This window comes from Lissotriton helveticus, chromosome 7, assembly GCF_964261635.1.
Source record: "Lissotriton helveticus chromosome 7, aLisHel1.1, whole genome shotgun sequence".
NCBI classification, from domain to species: Eukaryota; Metazoa; Chordata; class Amphibia; order Caudata; family Salamandridae; genus Lissotriton; species Lissotriton helveticus.
This window is the reverse complement of record NC_136068.1, coordinates 453,061,174-453,086,517: the sequence shown is the minus strand read 5'-3', so window position 1 is coordinate 453,086,517 and position 25,344 is coordinate 453,061,174. Positions and strand designations below refer to the sequence as shown.

At 43.4% G+C, this 25,344-nt stretch overlaps 1 protein-coding gene across 1 annotated transcript in view; it reads left to right on the top strand.

Moving 5' to 3' along the window:
- Positions 1-17,984, top strand: part of LOC144768599 (uncharacterized) — a 149,447-nt gene extending 131,463 nt beyond the window's left edge. The window contains exon 5 of the mRNA XM_078652396.1: positions 7,799-17,984. Coding sequence (XP_078508522.1) covers positions 7,799-7,921 — 123 coding nt within the window. The 3' untranslated portion in view covers positions 7,922-17,984. The remainder of the gene's footprint in view (positions 1-7,798) is intronic.
- The last annotated feature ends 7,360 nt before the right edge of the window (positions 17,985-25,344 follow it).

The following is a 25,344-nucleotide window of genomic DNA, read 5'->3' as shown; positions in this document are numbered from 1 at the left end:
TAAAGGGAAACTTGGGTACTAAAACCACCCTTCCACACGTGTCTTCACCAGTAGTAGAGATTGTTTGTAAACCTCTGGCACCTCTGTCCTTGAGTTGATAAATGTTTTTAGTGCCTTTTGATCTCTAGTACAATCTTCACTGCTCATTGACACTGTACTGTGGTGAGACAGAAACATCATATACAGCTATCTTTTGCTGTAGGAGTTGGGGTTTAGGCCAATATCTGTGTTTCATATCAGATTGCTTGCCCACTCTTATCCCCTCCTCCTAATTTCAACTGGTGTTCTTAAGGATTTTCAACAGCTATTTCTCAGATGTGAAATTTGTAAGATGTATCTTGTTACTGTGAACACAGGTTATTCTGTCTCATTTGTGTTTGCTTTACTTCACTCCACTACAAGCCGAAGAAAATATGGACACATACACACAACCCTGATCTTGACCTTGAAGGGGAACTCCTTCTCAATTTGATCAGACTTATGCCTCAATATCAAAAGCAACTTGAGCCTGAAACTTCTGACTTTTAAACTTCTCCCTCAGAACTCTCCTGAGCTAGCACTCTTTTGTTCGGAAAAAGCCATGTTCTGCTTGGAGTCAACCTTAACAGAAAACACAACATTACTATCTCTAAAATATAAGAAGCAAAGTAAGAAAAACAGCAAATGGTAAAGCGTTCTTGATTGTACAGATTTCTTGCATCAGCCATGGAGAAATAGATAAGCCTAGCGATTTCCCTTCATCAGTTCCTGATAAAGAGGCTCGCACTTGAGTACATCAGGAAAGCAGGGTAAGATACCAACTCCTGCCTGTCTTTTGGGAACATATATGCAACCACAGTTGTGACAGTGTTCAATCTTCAAAACTGGAAATATATTTATTTAGTCCCCCGTCTCCCCCCCATATGTTGTGGAGGAAATTGCTTCTGTGTTTCAGCAGGAAACAGGTGGCTTTGTAATAATTAATAATAAATAAGTATCTGACAGATATGTCAGAAGGTGTTACTTGGTCTGTATGCAAGAGAGAGAATAATTGTGGTTAGTTCAAAGAGAAGCATGAGATAGATTTTGAGCTTTGCCAAAATCAACCACTTTCGTAGCTGTCACAAATCTGGTTGATTGTTCTTTTGCAGTTGCAAGGAACTCCACCAGCAATCTTGCACCTCTTCCCCACCAGCAATACCCGTTCAGGGATAGGAGGGCAGGGGGAGGAGGTTCTGGCCATCGACCATAATGGCTGGAACCTTTTACCACTGATGTCCTGGGGCCTGGCCAACTGTGGCACTGCAACTGGACGTCAAGCTGTTCTTTAAATGGCAGGTATAGATACTGAGTACCTGCATGTCTTTAATGTAACAGGGGTGCTACCAGTGCTTATCATAAGGGATGCAATCCTTCGAATGGGAGAGTGTCTAAGGAGAACATACATGCACTTCCTAGTAGCATACAGGTACTCTGGGACAATGAGTACCGTCAATTTTATATTTCCATTTCAAGCACTGGCTCCAACTACACCCTTTCACACTTGACTCTCAGGTTAGTGAGGGTGAGCCGTTAAAGTCTGTGTGGTTAAGGAATTGTGTGGGGTGGGTGTCATAGAAACTCAGGACTCAGTTACGCAAAAGAGGAAACACAAGCTACCCAGCCCAGTGCTTTCCTTTATTATAAGTGCTTTTATCAGACATCAAAATGTAATAGTACACTATGGTCAATCAGGCACAGGGTTTGGATGTGAGTGTTGCAGGGTTATAATCGCACAGAATATGACTAGGTGATATTGTAGCACAGGTGCAAGCTCACAATGTAAGGTGTGAGCAGCCTTGCTAATTCTGTAATCCCCTAGGTCAGTTCAGTCGTATTCCACTACTAAAAAGTTCTCTCAGGGCTTCACTGCATAAAGGAAACAAATACACATTCAATTTGGCTCTCCAGTTCACTTTGTTGGTTTACTTGAATTATTGGGCACTTATGAATCTTGAGTGCAAGGTCTGCAGACAACAGCAGTGTGAGTGGTCCTGTTTGCAGATCACAGCAGTGGCATGGGCAGGCACCTCACCTCTTAATCCCAATTACAGTTCAGAAATGGGCTGCTGCGGCAGAACAGCAGCACACACCTAGATATCGACCTAGCTGACCAAAAAACTAGGCGCCTCCCTACTGTTGGCAGTCACAGGTCCTCGGACGGTGGTATCCGCTCCTGGCAGTGTTTGCACAAGTCATTCCGCTGCTGCTAGTGGGTTTCAACATCACAGTTGTGCTGATGGTCAGGATGTCAGCTGTGGAGGCTTACGAATCTTGGTCATGAAATGTATAGGTAGGCCGTTAGTCTCACTCTTAGACTTTGGCCATTATTGGTTACGCTCCTTTGATTCAGGCTGCTCTTCTAGGCTGTACCACGCTTTGGTCAAAACGGCTAGGCTTCTCTTCCTTGGGTGGCCAACTCCCCACAAAGTCAGGCACTCCTTCCTCTCTCTCAGCAGGCCAGGTGGATTCCCAGGCTCGAGAGAGACCCACAGCTCCTCCAAAATTGAGCAGACTTCAGCTGTGGGAGACATGCATCTCATAGTTCTTTGAGGACTCTGCTGAGCAGTCATTCATTTGGTCATGAAGAAACTGGACCCAAGTAGAATAGTTTGGTTCCCACTCTTATATTTATTTTAAAGACCGAGAATCATGATTCCATGGTAAGGGTTCTGGAACAGCAGCAGCAAACAAAGGCTTTTTGAATGACTCTCAGAGCAAATAATGGCAATGCTGTCTCCACACTAGAGCATCCAAACATAAGCATGAGTGTGAAGACTCTGCACCTGGATGCCTTCAGCCTATGAGAGTAGCATTCTGGATGGAGATACAGGGGCAGGTCCTGCCCAGAAGATTCCCTCTACAGTACAAAACGCACCCTTCTAGATACCAGCAACCACCATCATCCAATTTGCTGTGCTCAGGAAGGGATGATAAGAATGCCCTTATGAACGCCAATGCTGCGCCACCATGTAATGTGTATGTCCCAGTACATTCACGCAGTCTCATGTCTCTTAGTGCACACCTCCAGGCCTTAGAGCCAGGTTCTGACTCTCCTGATCAGTTACAAGTTATAGGTCTAAACAAACACAGAGGAGTATTGTGTGTGGCGGGCCAACAATTTCCGGATACCAGATAAACTACAGCTGGGGTCACTCTGGGCAGGGGTGCACACCTGTACTACCATCTAGTTGCATTCTTGTCCCAATACTTCCACTATTGTACAACTCTTGGACTTTTTAAATATTGAAACAATTTCTAAAGCTCCAATATCTAAAACAATTGGGCCCTAATAATTCACTGACTTTAAGTATTTATCATCCTAAAATCTGATACCCAAGGAGATGGTAGGCTTCCTTCCATTTTTTTGTCCTACCTAGTGAGATTACTCCTAGCTAGAATCAAACATAAACTAGATCTTAGACTTGTGCCATTTGTGCCAAGCTGGCTTCCCATATATGTTCTCAAGAATGTGCCCTGTTAAAACATAATTTTCTTCCTTTAACTCCAGTTGACCGAATCTACGGCTCTAATTACAGATTTATTGAATCTGGGCTTGGAATTAAAAAATCATGGACCTACTCATATAGGAGGACACATGCTCGATCTTATTTTCTCTAACTCTACTAAAATAAATTGTTCCTTGGCTACGAGTATATCGTGGACTGACCACTCTTTGTTGGAATTTACTCTACCAACTCCTGCGAGACCCATAAAGAATGTCCTCTCCCCCCCCTCTTGGAGACGTCAATGGCACAAAGTTAATGTCAATACGGCTCAAGAGGCATGGACAGATCCTATTTTTTTGCAATCCGATACAGCAGACACTGCTTTAGCCAAGTTGAATGAATCTATTAAAAAAACCATTGACACCATTGCTCCTTTAAAAAGACATAAACAACACCTAGTATCAAAACAAGAAAAATGGTATACAAAAGAACTGAGAGCAGAGAAACAAAAATGTAGACGTTTTGAGAAAGCCTGGAGAAAAACCAAAACTGAAAATAATCGTTTGATTTTCCTAACGGCCCAATCAGAATACTACAAAAACATTAAGTCAGCGAGGAAACTACAATTGACACAACAAATAGCAGAAGCAGGTAACAGCCCTAAAGAACTTTTTAATATCCTACAAAATTTTATAAAACCTACGGCGTGTGAAAGTTCAGACGACTTTTCACAGGATTTGTGCGACAAAGTCTCGCTGTTTTTCGAGGATAAAATTAACATTATCTACGAAAAGATATTAGTTGCCAACAATTCCAGCACAAATCAAACTAAAATTGGCCCCACCGCAACTCCCGTTTCAGACAATAAAACCTCCTTGACGTTTTTCCCCTCCATTACTCATACAGAGCTTCTTACTCTCTGTACTCATATCAAAACAGGATCCCCCAATGACCTTGTACCAGCTAGAATGGTCGGTCCTTTGATCCCATTATTAGGTCCCCATATTCTTGAAATGGTAAACATCTCCCTCAGAACAGGCCAAGTTCCGGCAGATTGGAAAAAGGCAGTGGTGAACCCGATAAGAAAGAAGGCATCATCTCCCTGGACAGACCTATCCAACCTACGTCCCATCTCCCTCCTACCTTACCTAGGCAAGATCACGGAGAAGCACGTGAACACCTATCTCTCGCAACACCTTGAAGCGACGGAAGGCCTGGACCACTCCCAATCTGGGTTCAGGCCAAACCACAGCATAGAATCAGCACTTCAAACAGTGACCAATAACATCAAAATGGCACTGGATGATGGTTGCTCTATGATTCTGGTGCTGTTGGACCTTTCCGCCGCTTTTGATACGGTGTCTCACAAGGTGCTTCTCCATCGCCTGAAGGAGGTGGGAATAGAGGGAGAGGCTTTGGCATGGTTGGAGAGTTTCCTGTCCGGGCGTTCCCAAGAGGTTAGGCTAGGCTCCCACAAGTCCACCCATCGGGAGCTCAATAAGGGGGTGCCACAGGGCTCCTGTCTGAGCCCCACACTTTTCAACATATATGTGGCCCCCCTTGCCAACCTAGCAAGATCTTTCGGGTTCACCCCTGTATCCTACGCTGACGACACCCAACTTCTTTTTCCCTTTAAAACTCTTACACCTGCAATAAAAAGATCTTTTGCAGAGGGGATGAGAGCCATTGCAGACTGGATGTCATCTAACTGTCTGCAGTGCAATGTCGGGAAAACCGAAGTTGTGTTGTTTGGTCAAGCGATGACACACTGGTCATCTGACTGGTGGCCTGTGGAACTTGGTCCTGTTCCCACCCCCAAAAGTAAGGTCAAGAACTTGGGAGTTTTATTTGACCAACAACTCATTTTCAAGGACCATGTCAATCAAGTAGCCGGCACCTGCTTCCGGGCTATAGGGATGCTAAGACGTGTCTTTCCCTATCTCCCGGATCACCATAGGAAAACTTTGGTGCAGGCTCTTGTTATTAGTAGGATCGACTATTGCAATGGATTGCTCCAAGGAGCCAATGAGGAGCAAATCAAGAAATTGCAGGTCATTCAAAATACAGCCGCAAGGATCGTCATGAATGCTCCTCCCAGGACGCCATCCTGCCCCCTACTGTCTCAGCTTCACTGGCTTCCTGTGAAGAAGCGAGTTCAGTTTAAGACTCTGTGCACAATACACAAGAGTCTAATGGGGATGGGCCCTAAGTATTTCATAGACATCTTTCAGCCCTACATCCCAGGACGCCCCTTGCGTTCCAGCGACCAGCTACTACTCAAAACACCTAGAATTAAGAAAACCAGACAAGGTGGCCGTGCACTGGCCCACACCGGACCTATCTTATGGAACTCATTGCCGCTCGGACTGAGGTCAATCACCAATCACATGGCGTTTAGAAAAAACCTAAAAACCCATTTGTTCCCCAGCTATTAATTGTCTTCCCATCCCTGGACACTTTCTTTTACTCTCTTTCCACCTGCAGTTATAGCGCGGAGATACCCCTTCGGGGGTCTAGTCTGGCGCTTTATAAGCATATAAAATAAATAAAATAAAATAAAATAACCTAAATGCTAAAGACCAATTTCCTCGCACAAGCAATGGCATTCAAGATCCAAACACTTTCTCCAGAGAGTTGATATTTCTGGGTGTTCATATATAAGGCCTGATGCGCATTCTACCAAATTTTTACTCATTGCAACCAAAGGAGGAAAACATTGGGTGATTTATACTTTGGATGCCCAGCTCAAATCAAGTCGTTCCAAAGCCAAAATTCGATGATGAAAGTTGTAGATGGGTTTTTGGAAACAGTTGGTGCGTGCTACAGGGCTTTCCTACCAACATGAGACTTTTCTAGACTTCCCTCCTTGATGTTTTTAGTCAACCTATTTGGCTGGTACAGTGAAAGGAATTGATTACTACAAACTCTCTCTGTCATCTCTTTGTAGATAGTGGTTGTCTTCCCAGGCAACTGCTACTAAGATAATTTGTGCCCAGTATATTGTTTTCTCCCTTAAAAACCTTGTATGACCATAGAGAAGTTCAGGGTTCTCTGAGTGGTCTTTCTTTCTGGCACCAGGAAGCATTGGCGCATTTCCAAAGACACCTTCCCATCATAGATTTTATAAGGTTGCAAAATATCTGTAGCCTACTGTTTGTGTGTATTATTGGTTAAAGGCATCTTTGACGAAAAAAACGTTTTTGACAGATTCACAGCTCATTTATTTGAAGCCTAATTGGGCATATGCCGAAGTTGTGGAGCAATTTCTCTATAGAACTGTGTCTGAACTCTTGAGTTTTCTTGTTCTAATAAAGCTCTCAATTGTGTCTGAGTCTACACCTTATGTTCCCTTCATTCCATACCTGGCAATAGAATACTTCACTCCTAAAACACGGAGCAACCCCCACTTCACACCAGAGCCGCCATCTTTTCTTCTTGTTTTCTGCAAGATGCTGAAGACCTCTCTTTTCAAATAACTAACCTTCCATAGGGAGGGCCAGGCATACACACCTGCTCCGTGCCAGGATACACTTGTGGGTGGTGGTGCGCTTTACAGATACACATAATATAATACCAACATCCAGTCATCAGTGACATTAATAAATAAATAAGGCACCCATCCATATTGTACTCTGTGAAAGCAGGAATAAGGACCTTTTTGTTGATTTTTTTGCTTAGTTTGGTGCTTGTTCACCTTCCCCCACAACTACACAGCCATCTCTGCATATCACAGGCCCTGCTGCAGTATTTGGAGCAAAACCAGCATGCAGACTATATTTCCACAGTAATGACTCTGTTTCAGTATTTCTATATGATGTCCCTGGAGTAGATGACATTGGTTTTTACAATGGAGTAATTTTTAAACCTACTGGTCACAGGATCAAATTGTTCATTAATGAACTTCTTATTCTAGATCTCAAGGTGTTCACTGGTTGTTCAATACTTTCTGGTCTTTATTTTCAACAGATGAAAACAGGCAAATGTGCCTATATTGCAGACCTTTCCCTCGTACTCTGAAACCTCTGACTTCCAATGCTGAATAAATGTCTTGAACTTCTTTTATTAGTTTAAACTTTGATTTGAATGTGTCTTAAAAACAAATATGTGTATTGTGAGTGAAGAGACAACAAGAAAAAAAGAATATTTCCTTTACAACCACTTTGATACCTTCTTCTTCAAAATGGTACATGGAGATTTATATGCCACAATTTTCTCTTCCCTCCAGTTCCCTATCCAACCATTCACAGCTTCCTCACTTTTTCTCTCTCCCTCTCTCTTTTACTCTTATATTTGTTCTTGCTTCCCTCACGTTTTTGTCCTTCTGATTTCAGGGCTGTGACTGTGAGAGCTGTGCAGGATGCCATTTCTGCCCGCTCTGTGACTGTGCCTGTGCCTGCCAGCCTCCTGACTGTGAGAGCCTCAACTGCATATGCTTTGAAATCAAGCTTCGGTGAACATTTGAAGCCGGATCAGAATATGGGTTAAGTTGTACAGATCAAAGTGTCTTTGTATATTTGCTATAGACCCTCATCTGGAGACCCTTGTGGAAACTGGGTGTTGGCGGGCAGACAAGAATGTATGCAGGTGTTGGACGAAGGCCTACTGCCAGCTCTTGGAGGGGCTGATCCTTGGTGGGAAGATAAGACAAGTGCAGGAGTACGTGAAAGACCTATTCCTCATTGATTCTGGGATAGCTGGACAAATAGGGTATTAAAGGTCTTTGAGGGGCAAAGCGAACATCGGCCTCTGCTGAGCCCTTTTAGCAGGACCGGAAATAGATCGGGAAAAAAAGCTGATGTCCGACAAAGAGGGATGTAGAATTGCTGCCCTCTTCACTGAATAAGAATTCAGGCTGCCTTCAGGAGGATTCATTGGCCATTGCATTTTTAAGCCATTATGGATTGACCGTATGAGAGGTTAGATTGCATACCTTGCCAGAGGTATGAGGGAAACCTGCAAATGAAATGGTGTCTAAAGCTTAAATTGCTGCCTGTGGAATGGGAAGACCTGGATTATAAATAATCCATGCTTACATACCTGATCCAGGGTAAACCACACTATATTTCAGGCCCAAGTACCTTACTTGCCAAAAATGGGATCTTTGCAATGTGGTCGCCCAGGTATTACGTGCTGCATAAAAATATGGATATTTGGTCATCTGAATGCTTGTCCCCCAGACCCGGCATCTTGGGAGCCAAAACAGACTGGCAAACAGGTGCTATGATTGAATGGGCAAGCTTCATCCCATGATTAATTCCCTTGTGCAAGCTATTTATAATAAATGCAGTTGTGTTGTAATTATTCCAGCTGAATGTACACCTGGTGAGCATTTAATAAGGGATGTAAACATACCTGTCTTCATGAGGTCGTTTAGTAGCTGTGTGGTACTGTGGACATAGTGACGAACTCTTGAAAACACATGTCTGCAGTGATCAACTGGGCAGACTTGTGACTCTCTGCTCTTCTCAGGGCACAGGGTGTGATTTTTGAGTGTCCCATTTTACCTGTGCTCAGATTTCCTTAATAGTGAGGGGTGAAAAATACACATGACAATATAATGCTTCTAAACACTACCCAGGATGACCGCATGTAACAGTTTGTGACCTTTTACATTTGTGGTTTGCCGAACCGCCAAAGATTTGATGATTTCAATTTACATAAATATTAGTCATACACTGATCACTTTTGCTCAGTAAGGGGTTAAACATCTCAGGATGTTAGTGGATGAAACAAAAAACAAGGAAAAAGAGGTAGAAGAAGAAGAAATGGAGATTGATTCAGATAATGAATAGAAAACAAAGAAGCTGGTGGAGGCATGGAGCCGGACAACAAAGAGGAGTATCCAAGAAGGTGGAATATCTAGATCAAGGTTCCACTCTTTCTATCCAGCCCTCTCTCATCAGTCTGTGTGTAGTCTTTCACAGGGGACCTTTCTCTCTGCAGCCTTTATCATTTACTCTGTTGGTTCTCATTACTTCTCTAAAGGCTCCTTGTTTCCATATGCTTGATTCTTTCCAAGGCCTATAGTTTCAATGCAGGATAAGCCAATCTCCCTGCAGGTCCCACCTCTTTCTCAAAAGATTCTGCTTCCTCATTGGAAAGAGCTACTTTTTATGTGCTATCGTACTCTGGAAGACTGTTGTTTCAACTGTAACTTCTGCGGTTACCTTTCTAGCCTGGTCCTTCTTTATTAGGCCTGCTCTTGCTCTGTAGGTTCCACCTTTTCCTGCCGTATTCGCTACTCTTCCCATGAAGAATTAATTTTCCTCTGCAGCCACCACATTCTACCTGTAGGTTCCTTGCTTTGCTTTCTAGTCCCCATGTATTCCTTCATTAGGAAACATCTTCATCTGTGAGCTCCTCCTCTTCCTTATAGTGCTCCACCCCTTTTCCTTCAAAGTTACCATATCCAACTTCAACATGGTTCATGGCTGGTTGTTTCCTTGGCATGCTGGTAATCACCTGGGACCTACCCATGCATCCTCCAACATATCGGAGTTCAGTCGCTGCTTGTACAGACTTGATCTGATCTTCAACCTGCACCTATATGATAAGAGCCTAGGTGAGCATCTTGACAGTATGCTGTCCCTTAATGTGCTCATGCGTTTGTTTGTGACAGTGTTTGAAAGGGAGCAAGCTGAAAGGGATTCTTTATTTAGGTGAGCTCTAAAAAAAGAGAGAAAGGGCCATCATCGGCTGATCCAGATCTGCTGAAAGCAATGTTCTGACTCCAGAACAAGTTCTTATGGGTCATTAAGTGTGTTGGGGGCTAAGTAAAATAGTTCACAGTTTGAGTTCCTCAAAATCGACCACCACTGTCTCTTTCATGATCTTTTCCAGGGTCTTTCATGTTATGGATATGTCCTGCGCAAGTGAGTGACAATGAGGAGTTAGTTGTTTAGAGGAGTGGGCTTTGTTTTGTAAGCCATGTATCTTATTTTTTTTATTACAAAGTATTTTACTGGTTTTTGAAAGAGGAACCAAACAGTGAGCGAAAGGATACCATGATACAGCAATGTTAAACACGTATTGTAAAAAATGCAGGTAGAGAATCTTATTTCTTGTACAAAATGCATTACAGGACTCAGCCAAAGGAAACTAAGGAAAAACATAACATAAAGTTAACCAAATCTTGTACGAGCAATAAAAGGAGGAAAGATAAAAGTAAGAATTCAATGGGGCAACTACAGTAGCGGGTATGACAGTCCAGTAGATGAAGGTAGGAACAAGTTCGATTCTGGAAGGCGATCACCTGACTACAGAAAAGGGAGAATGTACGGAAATTATGGTGATAGGAACATTTGACCATGAGGTGGAGGCCTTATGGTGTTTTAATAGCTGCAAAAAATATCTTGCGTCTTCCATACAGATCTAGGTTGAGGACACCAGGGGTAGTTCTGGAAAGATATGTTGTCCGCACCTCATAAGTAAGAAATCCAATTCAACCAGGATTTGAAAGAGGTGGCAGCAGTGTTCTTCCAATTGTTAAGGACAGACTTTCAGGCTGCAGATAATAGAATGTCTAGCAGTAGGCTATCATTATGTGACTTGAGGTGTGGATCAAGGAAACCTTGAATGAGTGAGAGAAAATCTTGTTTGAGTCAGAACTCATATAGGGCATGCAAGAAGTCAAATATGCGTTCCCAAAAGCAGGAAACTGTGCTACAGAACGAAAGTAGATGTGGGAGGTTGCCAGTGGTTTTATTGCAGTTCCAACACATTGAGTCAGCTCTAAGAAACATCTCGTGAAGGCAGTACAGGGTCCAGAATAACCTATGTAGGAGTCAGTATTTTGTTTGGGATAAGGCGGGAGTTATTTTGTGGGAAACTACCAATTTCCAAATTCTGTTCTAGTAATCTGGGGAGCGAGTCTCACGTGGATTCCATTCCCTCAATAGTTTTGAGGTTAAGTGAGTGTTTTTTTGGTCTTAGGAGGTGGTAAAACTTGGAGGACTGTTGTGTGGATTTTGGGAAGGAAGAGATAATCGTGAAGAGAAAAGGTTCCTCGTTGGGGAATTTAGCTTTAGATAGTCTGGCTTTGAGCTTAAGGAAATCATAAAAGCCTATATCTTAAAGATTATATTTGGTGTTATAATTCTCTGACGGAGGAGGAAGACTGTTGGTACCTAGTAGTTTCAAAAAAGGAATGCTGTTGGTTGCCAGAAAATGGGTACACCCTTTATTTTGATTTTAGAGTCATGCCAGAGCGAGGTCTTGTTAGACCGGGCCACAGGGGTCTCTAAAAGATTGCCAATCCTCCGTAAAGCCCTTTTTAGTATTATTAAAAATGTATTTGGCTGGAAGGGAGGGTTTGATTTTAATAGATAAAGCGTTACAGGATGAAGATCACCCACAATTTCTATCTTAACAGTTTGCCAAGTGGGGATATAGTCTGGAGGTTTGGAAAACCACAAGGAACCCTGTCTGGATAAGAAAGCAGTTTGATAGTTTCTAAAGTCAGCCAAATTCACCCCTCCTAGGTTCGTTGGGAGACAGTTTTTTTCATGGCGATTCTGGGGCCCTTTTTCTGCCATAAGAATGTTGTTAGCAACTTGTCAAGTTTTCGAAGGAAGTCATCCAATAGCACAAAAGGAAGCTTACTTATAAGGTAATTCACAATCAGGGTTATCAACATCTTGATCGTCTCAATGCAGCCACACCAAGTGATGCATTTGGGGTTACAGTCTTTTTTAGTGTTAAATTGTCATTGTGTCAGAGGGTTTCGATTAAATCCAAAGAGAACTCCAGTCCTAACATTTTATAAAATGAGGGTGCCACGACAGACCCATGGAGTTTAGCAGATCACTAGTACAAGATATTGTATAAGCGCATGACTTCCGATTTGTCCCTGTTAAGCTTATAGCTTGCATCCAGGGCATCTAGATCTATGGTTTGCAATAGAGGGGTTATTGACAAGCTGGCATTCTCAGTCATGACCAAAATACCATGGTGTATATCGCCACCTTCCTCGAGATTTTGTTAAAGTTAGCATAGGTGATAGAGAAGTTAATTTGAATACCTGTGAAGTAGAGGTTAAAGGGACAGAATAAAGAGCAAAGGGGAAAGGGGGTATCCTGGTCTAGTACTTCCCTCTCAATTAAACGCAGTTGACAGCAAGCCTCCATCCCCTACTCTAGCCGAGGGCCCACTATAGAGGGCCATGACCATCTTGGTAAAAGTTTCACCCAGGTTGAACTAAAGGAGGGTTTCACAAAGGAATGGCCAGGAGACTCTGTTGAAAACCTTCTCAGCATCTAGTATATCGCAACGGTTTTTGAGTTAGTAAATTTAGCTCTTTCGAAGAAATGCATAGGAGGCGAGTGTTGTCATTAGATAGCCGGTTTCTCATGAAGCCCACCTGTGTGTAATTAATCAAGTGTGGTAAAAAAAGGTTCCAATTTCTTACAGAGAATTTTGGCATATATTTGTGTGTCTAAATTGATTAACGAGATTGGCCTGTAATTCATAGCCAGGGTCAGATCTTTAACCTCTTTTGTAATAACCACAATGGTGGCCTAACTAGCCTTGCTGTTTATAGCTCCGGATGCAGAATACATGAGGGAAGAGATTAAAGAGTGTGGGGTTGAGGATAGAGGCAAATGTTTTATAAAAGCTAGGTGAGAAAACATCAGGACCCAGAGCTTTGTGGGGTTTCAATGTCCTAATAGCCTCCATAACTTCCTCTGATGTCACTGACGAGCAGAAGGTAGTCCGCTCTGTATCGGTTATGGCAGGCACAACTAGTTTATTTTGGAAGTCCCTGTACAGTTTAGAAGAGGCTTTTGCATCCTCCTCATGTATAGATTTATAGAAATATTTGAAGATGTCCAAAATTGTGAGGGTATTCATATGGGTTACCTTCAGATTATCTTTAAGAGCAGAACGCTTTTATTGGACTGGTTATATGTCAAATAGGCGGCTAACATCTTACCAACTTTATTTGCCTCACAGAGTTTTAGACGTTGGTATTTGTTAACCCAGACCCCAGCTCTCTCACTCAGAACTGTATTTTATTTGTACTTCTTATTATTGAGGGTAAGGACTGACTGTTGGAGCTGGAGAGTTCACCATGTCTAATCAGCGACAATGCATGGTATTGGTATGTGTTGTTCTAGCAAGAGCATTAAAAGCATATTGGGGATCATACCAATAAAGTAGAAGAATACTGAAGTTTGAAATCACGTGGTAAAACACTTAAGTCTCCTGATTTCGAAGTAGATGGTTGATGACTATTCATTAGAAGATTCTCTCTTTTATCCAGGAAGGCCTGTAGATCCCTGTACTCGTTGAAGATGTGATGTTTGCCATCAGCAAGGACCTTACATTTCTCACTACCAATGAAGGAGAACAGGAGATTCACATTCTTGGGTCAAGGCCTTAGGGCAAGGAACCCTTTCCTATTTTCCACTGTGGACTTGGAATAGTCTTGCAGAATGAATATTTTGTGACCGTTCCACAAGATCTGGTTGCTTTTACGCACGTGGGTAAGGATTAGCTCTGTGTGTTGATATCCAGTGGGCAACAGGCAATCTGACGTGTAATATTCTTGTTATAGGGCTTGAATGATAGGACACAATGGGCCCTTTCTAACTCAAAGTCTTTACAGAAATGTAGGCCTGTCACCTGAGATATCAATTTCTCTAAGAAATGTAAGCAAGGGTTCGAGGAGACCTCTTAATTTGTATTGCATCAGTATTTGCCTTCTTAAATTTAGCCAGATCAAGTACTTCCACAAGCGTTTTGAGGATCATATCCATGTTGTTGTTAATATCTGATTTCTCTTTGGTAGGAGAGTCAGGCAGTGACAGTTCCTCTATAGTGCATTTATGACTTGTTTTGGATTATTTTTCAGCCATGATTTAATCTGAAGAAAGACAGAAGGGTGAGTACACCAAACTGCTGCAAGGACTGGGCTCAGAGCAAGGCATCAACTCCCAAAACTGTGCGAGATGTCCATGTGTGTGATTTAGGGACCACACTTGTCTGATTGTAGATTGGAAGACTATTGTATTGAGTTGCGGATCAAGGAGGTGGGTGCAGTATCCCAATCACTCGGAGAGAGTAGAAATAGGATCTGAATGTCAGAATATTGAGGAAACAAGCATTGGATAGGTCCAGGGAGAAGACTAGGATTGGCCGTGCTTCACACAAGAGCTCCTGGAGCCATCACAAGCACAAATTATTAATTAGAATGAAGCGTAGATCGCATTTAGCAACAGCACAAGCTCAGGATCGCATTTAGCAACAGCACATGCGAGAGCACAAATCAGGTGCAGGAGCCAAAAAGTTAGTGTGGTGTGATCCAGGGTTATTTTCTTCACCTTAGCAAACTTTTAGTAGCAGAGCCTCCATAGAGAAAAAATCCCAAGAGATTGAAATCAATGCTGCTAGGAAAGCCTTGTGGCACGGTGTCATCTTGGTTTCAGGCAAAGGCAAAGCAGGAGGTAGTACAAAGCTGGTATTAAGCGTTGTAATGTCCCAGAAATGTCCTGCATGTACCGTTGCAGGTCATACTCCATATCGATTACAGTGGGAACAGGATCGCCATAGGAAAAAAGCGTACTTGTTATTTGAAGCGGAGTGTGTCCTTAGCTCCTTGCCTGACTCTAATTAGGTCTGTCAGTCAATTTGTTGAGAGGAGTGAGGTCGCATCTGAGAGACGGATGAATAAGGGACAAAATAACCAGTAAACTCCATGCCTAGCAGCAGGCAGGTTCTTAAGGTGCCCTGAAGTTTCCCATAACAGCTCCTTCTTTTTGTGGGCTATATGGCAGTTTGCAGAACTCATCAACTGCAGTTAGCACACCGTGGCAGCGGGAACAACAGGATCAAGCCGTCATTCACCACTCCATCCAAGCCACGCCCCGTAAGCCATGTGTCTTTTAAAGTCCCAAAATGTGTCTGGCCTCTATGAAACGTCTGGCCTTTTATCTATTCTTGCTCTGGCTTCAGTATTGGCTCTGTACCCACTGACTTGTGCTTTAGCCTTTGTGCCAGTTCTGATTGTAATACGGACAGGAAAAATTCCTGACTTTTTGATCCCAGTGAACTAATCGAGCCCCAAGGTTCATGCAAATCCAGCAAACCGCACTAAAGTAAATAGCAAAAAAAAATGCCTTTTCAACAGAAATTGCATCTGACCCCTGCCTTAGTACTACAGACTTTGTTGCATTGGGTCTGGTTTCAAACCCCAATATGATGTTTGTAATGTAGACTTTGCTGTATTGGGTATAATTTCAGACTGCTGCAATGGCTTCTATACTGTTCTCGTTTATCCTTTGCCAAACATTACCCACTTTTTGCCAGTTGTTAAGGATTTCTTACCCTTTAACCCTAAGCCTATGTGCTGAGTCCAGCTTTCATCCCTCCTCCCGCTTTGCTCTTTGTTACAGCCCTTGTGCCCTTCCTCTCTGGCCTTTACATTGAGTGTGGAGTTCCACATTTACTTACATCCTTCTGTCCTCTCGGTTATGTTTTTATACTGGTTCCAGTATCACCTCACTCCTTTAGATGTTTTGTACAAGGTTCTGGGCCCACCTACTCTTCGTCATCTGCTGTCATCAACTTGGCTTATTCAGCTCTGACCTAGAATACCTGAAGCTATTAAAACCCTCTTCCTTTAATTGAGAATCCTCTTTCGAATATTCTTGGGAAGATAGCGACTATCTGCAACTAACCATCCAGATCTTTTACTTATTCATTTTGTGTTTTTCATTGTTATTGTTCTACTTTGCCAAATCTAAGTATTTTTGTTTACTCCTTCATATACATTATGACCAGAAATGCAGGCGTAGTCACAGGTGTCCCAGGGAGTACAGTGCAAGTCTGTTCTGTACCTGAAAATGTAGTACCTTGGGTGAGTTGAAGAGGTCCATCGTATACATGGTAGTACAGGAAAAGCACCTTAAATCACTGGCATTGTACAAGAGATCCTGTATAAGATCTGTCACTCTGACATATGTCAGAACAGAAGAAACCATAGCCCACTATGTATTTGGAACAAGGGTCAAATTGATAAATTATGAATTTGATGTTTAGCAAATTGTTGTTTTAATGATTTGACAACCAAATCCCACAGACTAGCAACTGAAAAAAACTGTTGGAGAATTTTGGTACAAATAAAACATATTGGGCTGCAATAATCTGTCTACTGTTTTTACCACAACCTATATTGAACTAGAGACACAGAGGAGAGACACCAGGAGCTAAGTTACACAGGACTGGGTCTCCTTGGGGTCTATTCCCCTTTGAGAATGTAAATAAAATGTTTGTTGGGAAGAAGACAGGGGTCCAGGGGACCACTGCCAACTCCCAAACAAACTTAAAAGAAAGGTTTACTAAATTTAAATGCGGTCACAGACATGGTGGTGTGCTAAGCCGAAGGCATGCAATTGTAGAGAGTTATGATCTGTGACCTAGCTCATGAATTTTGATGAGGTAGATCAGGTTGCGACTCACTAAGATTCGGCATTTTGTGAAGAGATCTATAAGTAAATAGGTTGGTTGGTAACGTTCTTTTCCATTCGCAAAATGTCTGTGTCTGTGTACATTTTGTGACCACTTCTTACTAATGGAAATTCAGGCCCAAGGTATCATATAAGAATTTCTTTGACAAAATGCAGACCTCCATGGGTTCTCTGAATTCAACCTTAGAATGCAAAGCACATTTTCATATTTTTAGTATTTGGCATGTTGGATTTAGCAAGGGAACCAAACAAATTGCTGACGTTTGTGAGTTTAAGATACAACAGTAAAGGAGAAGGAGGGTACAAGTATCCCAAGAAGTGCAGGGCAGGACGTTGTTTCCCAGTGAGGTTTTGAGGGGTTCCTGGCATCCCTGGAAACACAGACCAGTCAAAGAATTACTAGTAATACCAGAGAAGCCCCTAGTGTCACTGAGATTGCAGCTAATGTATCTTTTAGTCTTGAGAATAAGTTCTCTTTCATTGAAGAAGACTCAGTAGACAAACATTTTCAGCTTCAGAGTGCCATCCCCTCATTCAAAGCTACTCTTTAGGATTCGGTGAAAAGGAACATTGCAACAACTGGGATCCACTCAATGAAGTGATGAGCCTCCCAGCCTGAGGAACAGCATAGACAGAAAGCTGGTTTTCTTCTTGACAAGAGTTTATCCTTTGCTCTTCCTTCACCTGAAGCATTTAACTTACGCCTAGGTATACCTTGGCCATCAAGCACTCACTCTGACTGTTCCAGGTAAGCTTTGCTGGATGTGACCTGGCATCTGCATTTTAAAAAAGGCCCTAGGTGCTTTCTATGACCCCCAACTCTCACCGTTCCCTCTAGGCCAGACTGCATCTTCGCTTTATACCAACTAATTGTGTTATGAGTTGTTTTCAATATTTTGTTAAGTCTATGGATTGTTTTGATAAGCTTGTGTATGTTTTAAATACAAATGAAGATTTATTTTTCTACAGAAATGTGTTTGTAGTGCACAGGTGTTTTTTTCATGGTTTGCCATATTTCTGTGTGTTCGTTTTTGTACCACAATAAAGTTTTGCCAAGATTTCTTTGTGATGTCTGCTTTATTTTCTTGTTATTCATGTGCTTTTCCTGATCTTGAGGAAAAAGTGTGAATCAGCTAAGCCCTCTTCAGAAGAGCCTGCTCAGTGAGCATGAAGGCAGGGCATGCTATTATGGATTGATGTAGATGTCTTGTTACCCCAGGGTTGCCCGTCGGTGCTAGGCCATATTTACATTTTGCATGAGACCACGTGCTGCAGTGTTCATCTCTTATTCCGAAGTTCAGAGTTTTCCTGGGAGTAAAGTAACAGATGTAACAGATGCACAAGGGGTGAAGGTTGTCTGGGCCCTGAGTGATATCAATGTTGAGTTTGTACAAAAGCTGTGAGGGGATACAGTTGTTGAATATGGCACAATGTGTGTCAGTCCCTTGGGTATCCCATGCAAATAATAGCAGAAATGCACAGGCAACAAGCGATTTTCTCAATTTTAAAATATGGCTAATGCCAAGGCACCTAAGGCATGTGGTTCCCTGTCCCGGAGTGATGTCACCTAATCAGTCAATCACAGGTAGAACAAGCATTTGCAATGCAATAGGTCTCGCATTAATTAAGTTTGAGCTATTGGCATTGCTAAATATTCCAACACCATTCGCAACAAAAGTCTATAAATTGTAGGCCAAAAAAATGTGTATTTATTTTTGTAGCAATGGTGGCATACTGCGCTTTAGATGAATATGTTTAAAAGTAAAGTGCGCCATACTGCGATTGATGTGTGCACTGATGGCTGGTGGTGTGTGTGCCTGTAGAAATTGTGCACTGATGGCTGGTGGTGTTTGTGCTCGGTAAAAGCGTGCACGGATGACTGATGGTGTCTGTGCCTGGTGAAAGTGTGCACTGACGGCCGGTGGTGTGTATGCCTGGTGAAAGCGTGCACTGACTGGTGGTGGTGTGTGTGTCGGGTGGCAAAGCGTGGACTGACGGCTGGTGGTGTGTGTGTCTGGAAGCCTGCACTGAAGGTTGGTGATGTGTGTGCCTGGTGGAAAAGCGTGCACTGACATGTTTAAAAGTAAAGTGCGCCATACTGCGATTGCTACAATAGTTAATTGTGGATGCGTTAACAATTGATGCGTGCACTGTTGGCTGGTGGTGTGTGTGCCTGTAGAAATTGTGCACTGGTGGTGTATGTGCCTGGTGGAAGTGTGCACTGCCGGCTGGTGGTTTGGTGCCTGGTGGAAGCGTGGTATGGTGTTACTTGTTGTATCATATATCTGGATGCAACAATAGAAATAGCCACATACAAGTCGGACGGCACACTACGAAGCACAGATTTTTAGCTTATGTATTTTTAAGCCACGCCCTTAATTACATTGGCCACGTCGCTTTGAGAGACTCCCCCGTTTTTTTATCCCACTTGAAGCCCTGCCTTTTAGTTAATGTAAGATATGGAAACGCATGTTATCGACTGACTTGGTTCCATTAAACTGTGCCAAAATAGGAAGTTTCCGGTTGCATTTTAGCTGGGTGCCCCTGTTTGCAGTTTAAATAACAGAAGAGGGTGAGGAGTAGTTCTGGTGGGGAACACGACGTGGAATGTTAACTTGTTATTTGCATGGTCAGAAGGGACTGCTGTGATCTGGGCCGCTGTGTGTTGGTTAGGCCTGCAGTGTGGAAGTAAAAAAAACAATAGGTCTCACCTTAGTTAAAATTAGCTTTGCAAATTATAGTGTTGTTTCGATTTTTATATTGGTCCAAAAATATCCTTGCAGTAGCATAGCTCCAAAAGTCAATAAATATTATTTTTAAGTTGTGTGTCCGCTGTTTTTTTCCTATTTATTTACTATCGTAGCAATTGTAGCACGCCAGGCTTTAGCTTAAGATTAAAAGTAAAGTGCAGTGTGCCGCAATTGCTAAAAAAAGTAAACCATTGGAAAAGAAATGCGGCATCCGCCCGCCTTTGTTTTTAGGTCTCGCCTGTCGATGCGCATGCGCATCGAGCTTGAGAGACTATGGGGGCTTAAACAGTCTTTAACCAACTTGCAAGGAATCGTGGCGATTCCTTGCAGTGCCCGTGAAATTCAAGCTCAATGCGCATGCGCATTGAGCTTAAAAGCGCGTGCACATGCCCCCAGCCGCCTGCCTTGCATGTATTTTCCCTCAGGCGCACTCCTCCCACACCCCCGCTCCGCCCCCTCCCCTGCCTGCCGTGTCTCATTTCTTCAGTTCCCTCAGCCGCACTCCAGGCCCCTGCTGCTTTCACACCCTCTCCCCGCTCCGCCCCCTCCCCTGCCCGCCGTGTCGCATTTCTCCTCCCCCCTCCCCTTCTCTGCCTTCCCTCCGTCTTGTTAGGTCTCGCCTGTCGATGCGCATGCGCATCGAGCTTGCGAGACTATGGGGGCTTAAACAGTCTTTAACCAACTTGCAAGGAATCGTGGCGATTCCTTGCAGTGCCCGTGAAATTCAAGCTCAATGCGCATGCGCATTGAGCTTAAAAGCGCGTGCACATGCCCCCAGCCGCCTGCCTTGCATGTATTTTCCCCAGGCGCACTCCTCCCACCCCCCCCGCTCCGCCCCCTCCCCTGCCTGCCGTGTCGCATTTCTTCAGTTCCCTCAGCCGCACTCCAGGCCCCTGCTGCTTTCACACCCTCTCCCCGCTCCGCCCCCTCCCCTGCCCGCCGTGTCGCATTTCTCCTCCCCCCTCCCCTGCCTTCCCTCCGTCTTGTCTCTTTTGGTCTTATTCTTGTTTTAACTTTTGTTTCATCTTGGTTTGCCTTTCTTCACTTTCTACTGCAGTAACACACTCAGTTTGTCCCTTCACGCGACAGCATCTCTCAAATTGCAGTAAGTCTACAGCGGGTTCTTTTTGATGCTCTACTTCGTTGCAGTTTGTATTTTAAATTTGCACACTTTTGATGCGGCCGCTGCTTTCACTTTCGCGTGCACAGGGACGAGTCCTCTTCACATCCACCCCCTACAAGTGGTGCCTCCCGCTCACGTGCTGCTGGGTGGCTCTTGTTTACCCCACACTACCCAACCCCCCATCTTCGGGCCACTGCACTGTCTGGCCCGCCAGATTTGCATTTTGCCTAGCACCCTCGCCTTCAGTTCTCGTTGACAGTAAATAATAAAGCGTTTCCGCTATGCCGGCTCTGCAGTGCAGGGCCATGAACCATGTATGATAACATCACCCAAAGTCGCCATTCACATACCGTCTATACTACCGACTTTCAAAGGCCCTCATGCTTGTCTGGCTCCTCCCTAAGTAAAGCAATCCAGAAGTACAACTCTGAATCAAAGACTCTCTGCCTCATCACCATTTGCCAGCATGCGGAGACTTCAAAGACTTCAAGCTGTGGCCATAATCAGGCCCCCTGCTTGCCATAACCCCATAACCTGTGTCTACATTTCGGTCTTTACACACAAATCATCCAGCATCTCTCTCATTCAACACCCCCATTCAGCAGGGCTACTATTTCCCAGCATGCGGAGACTTCAAAGACTTCAAGCTGTGGCCATAATCAGGCCCCCTGCTTGCCATAACCCCTCCCTTTTCCCCCTCCCTCCTGGACAGCCTCGCTCTCCCAAGCACCTCGCTTAGGCACATACATACACCACTCACGTGCTCCCCACCCCCCTCCTCCCCCGATCACTTTCACGTCCATCCGTCTCCCTAGATATAACACAATTACACGCAAAACTGAAAATGTACAGCTCAGCTGTTGATCTCCCAACTCAATGCCGTATGTGCGACATCAAAGAGTTTAAATACCTATATTCCAAGTGCTACTGTTAATGCAGGTTAAGTGAAACTACTAGTTGTTTTGAAACTGGCATAATAAACTCATGTTTTAAAAATATTATTTTAATCTGTGCCAATTGATTGTAGTTTGCACTCGCCACAGGCAGCACAGTCACACACCCAATGCCACTCACACACGCAACGCCACTCACACACGCAACGCCACTCACACACGCAACTCATCCACGCAACCCCACTCACACACGCAACGCCACTCACACACGCAACGCCACTCACACACGCAACGCCACTCACACACGCAACGCAACTCACACATGCAACGCCACTCACACACGCAATGCCACTCATCGACGCAACGCCACTCACACACGCAACGCCACTCACACACGCAACGCCACTCACACACGCAACGCCACTCACACACGCAACGGCACTCACACACGCAACGGCACTCACACACGCAACGCCACTCACACACGCCACTCATCCACGCAACGCCACTCATCCACGCAACGCCACTCATCCACGCAACGCCACTCATCCACGCAACGCCACTCATCCACGCAACGCCACTCATCCATTTGCAAAGCCAAAAGGTCAAACTCTTCTATTGCGAGACCTATTGCATTTTCAATGCCCGAGACTATGGGGGCTTAAACAGACTTTAACCAACTTGCCATTCCATGGCATCTCTCTCATTCAACATCATACATTGGATACATTATTTTAATTACTATTCACCAGCCTCTGTCCCATTCATCAGCATACATCAGCTAGCTTTACTTTCAAAATACTTATGTCTAAACGAAATACAAGACACAGACTCACCCCCATTCAGCAGCCCTACTATTTCCTACTATTTTAAGGGCCGCATCCGCAGCAATGTTCTGTATTTTCCTAATAAACATAACGTCCCAACTTTGAGGGCAAATATTGCATCCAGCCTTTGTCCCATTCTGCAGCATACATCAGCTCACCACAACAAAACAAAACAAGAGGGATGGATAGTTTTACTTAAAACATACTTGTGTACAAAATTCATAAAAGCCACAGGCTCACCCCCATTCACCATGCCTACTATTTCACACCCTCCCTCTAGAGCGTGCTATGGGAAATTGGGGTATTGTACCATACAGGCCAACATTTAAGGACCAGGAAGTGGGATATTTATAATAAAAAATCGGGAGAATGAAAATTCCCCATTGACTTCTGTTGTAGAAAAAGCAATTTCAGGCGGGAGACTGCTAAAATAAAGCCATTTTTGGCTTTTAAAATCGGTAGTCTCCCGCCTGAATCGGGTCTGTTGGCATGTATGTTGTACGTCTAGGCTTGCACATACTAAAGATTTCCGAGGTTGCCTTCATTGGGATACACTAACTCCCCCTCCCCAGACGACAGCACCTCCCCTCTCTCTCCCTGCACACAGTCAGGCTCGCACAACACAATAAACGAAAGACTTGAAACTGAAATCGTTGTCAAAAACAAACTTTCACAGACAAATTAGAATCTAAGTCGCCGTATACATTTTTATGTTTACACACAAATCAATCACCATCTCTCTCACTCAACATCATTTATTGAATACATTATTTACAATCGTAATCATACAGCCTCTGTCCCATTCTGCAGCATACATCAGCTCATACCATTTTGCCACACATGTGTCTACATTTCGGTCTTTACACACAAATCATCCAGCATCTCTCTCATTCAACATCATACATTGGATACATTATTTTAATTACTATTCATACATCCTCTCTCCTATTCATCAGCATACATCAGCTAGCTTTACTTTCAAAATACTTATGTCTAAACGAAATACAAGACACAGACTCACCCCCATTCAGCAGGCCTACTATTTCCTACTATTTTAAGGGCCGCATCCGCAGCAATGTTCTGTATTTTCAGAATAAACATAACGTCCCAACTTTGAGGGCAAATATTGCATCCAGCCTCTGTCCCATTCTGCAGCATACATCATGGCATACCATTTTGTCACACCTGTGTCTACATTTCGGTCTTTACACACAAATCATCCAGCATCTCTCTCATTCAACACCCCCATTCAGCAGGGCTACTATTTCCCCCCCCTCCCTCTACAGCGTGCTACGCAATTTCTTGCGATTATATCTATAGGCTTGCACCTAAAAAACATTTCCTATTTTGACATCATTGGTATTACGTTATTATAACCTTTACAATGCTTGCGAACAATAAATACATGCAAACATTTACAGTATGTCTGTTTGTTGAGAAGGGAGATTTATTTTTACGAACGAATCAAACACAGAGCCTCTCTCACATCCACTTGAGTAAACACTCCACCCAACCCCCCCAAACACCCAACAATACGTCGTTACCGCTCGGACCACTCTTCAATTCCATTAACATAAACAGACAGGCCCCAGACTCCAAGGCTTTCGTCAACAAAACTACAGGATTGCTTGAGTACTTTAAGCGCCGTCGTCCAGATTGTAATCAGTTGTCAAGTTGCTTTTGGGATATGCTAATTTGAACAGCAGGATGCGAGCCGGTTGTTAGCCCGAGAACCACAAAAAAAAAAAAAAACATCCCACAGAAAGAAAATACTAACACTGGAAACGTGATGCTTTTTTTAAGAAAACTCCTATAGTTCACATACCATGCCTACTATTTCACAGCCTCCCTCTAGAGCGTGCTATGGGAAATTGGGGATTGTACGTCTAGGCTTGCACATATTAAATATTTCCTAAGTTGCCTTCATTGGGATAACGTTATTAGAACAATTCCAATGCTTGGAAACAATAGATCCATGCGGACAATTACGGTATGTATTTGGGAACATAAAGGAGATTGCTATTTACAAACGGAACAAAAACACAGAGCCTGCTGGTTGTGCACATTTACCCGTTAGGCACACACAACAGCTCTGGTGAGTACATGCTTCTACAAAAACATACACCAATTATTTTAAATGCCAGCAACACGTACACACACAGCAGCATTACGTAACATAAGCTCATACTCCTTCGCAAAACCACAAACACTAAAGTGAAAGCAAGAGCAAGTCACAAGAGGGATGGATAGTTTTTTTAAAAACATACTTGTGTACTAAATTAATAAAAGCCACAGGCTCACCCCCATTCACCATGCCTACTATTTCACACCCTCCCCCTAGAGCGTGCTATGGGAAATTGGGGGATTGTACGTCTAGGCTTGCACATACTAAAGATTTCCTAGGTTGCCTTCATTGGGATACACTTATTAGAACAATTCCACAACAAACAAACATAACACATGCAGTTTATGCACATTTTTACACACGCCACACACAACTGCAGCTCTTACTGCATGCCTCAACAACGCACAAACAACTGTTAATGCATACTTACAACACGTACACACACAGCAACAACAACTATTCCAGGATTTAAAAGTACCCACACACACATTTAAGGGCCGCAGCCGCAGCAATGTTCTGTATTTTCCTAATAAACATAACGTCCCAACTTTGAGGGCAAATATTGCATCCAGCCTCTGTCCCATTCAGCACCATACATCAGCTCATACCACTTCGCCACACCTGTCTCTACATTTACGTATTGCCAGACAAATCATCCACCATCTTTCTCATTATACATCATAGATTGGATAA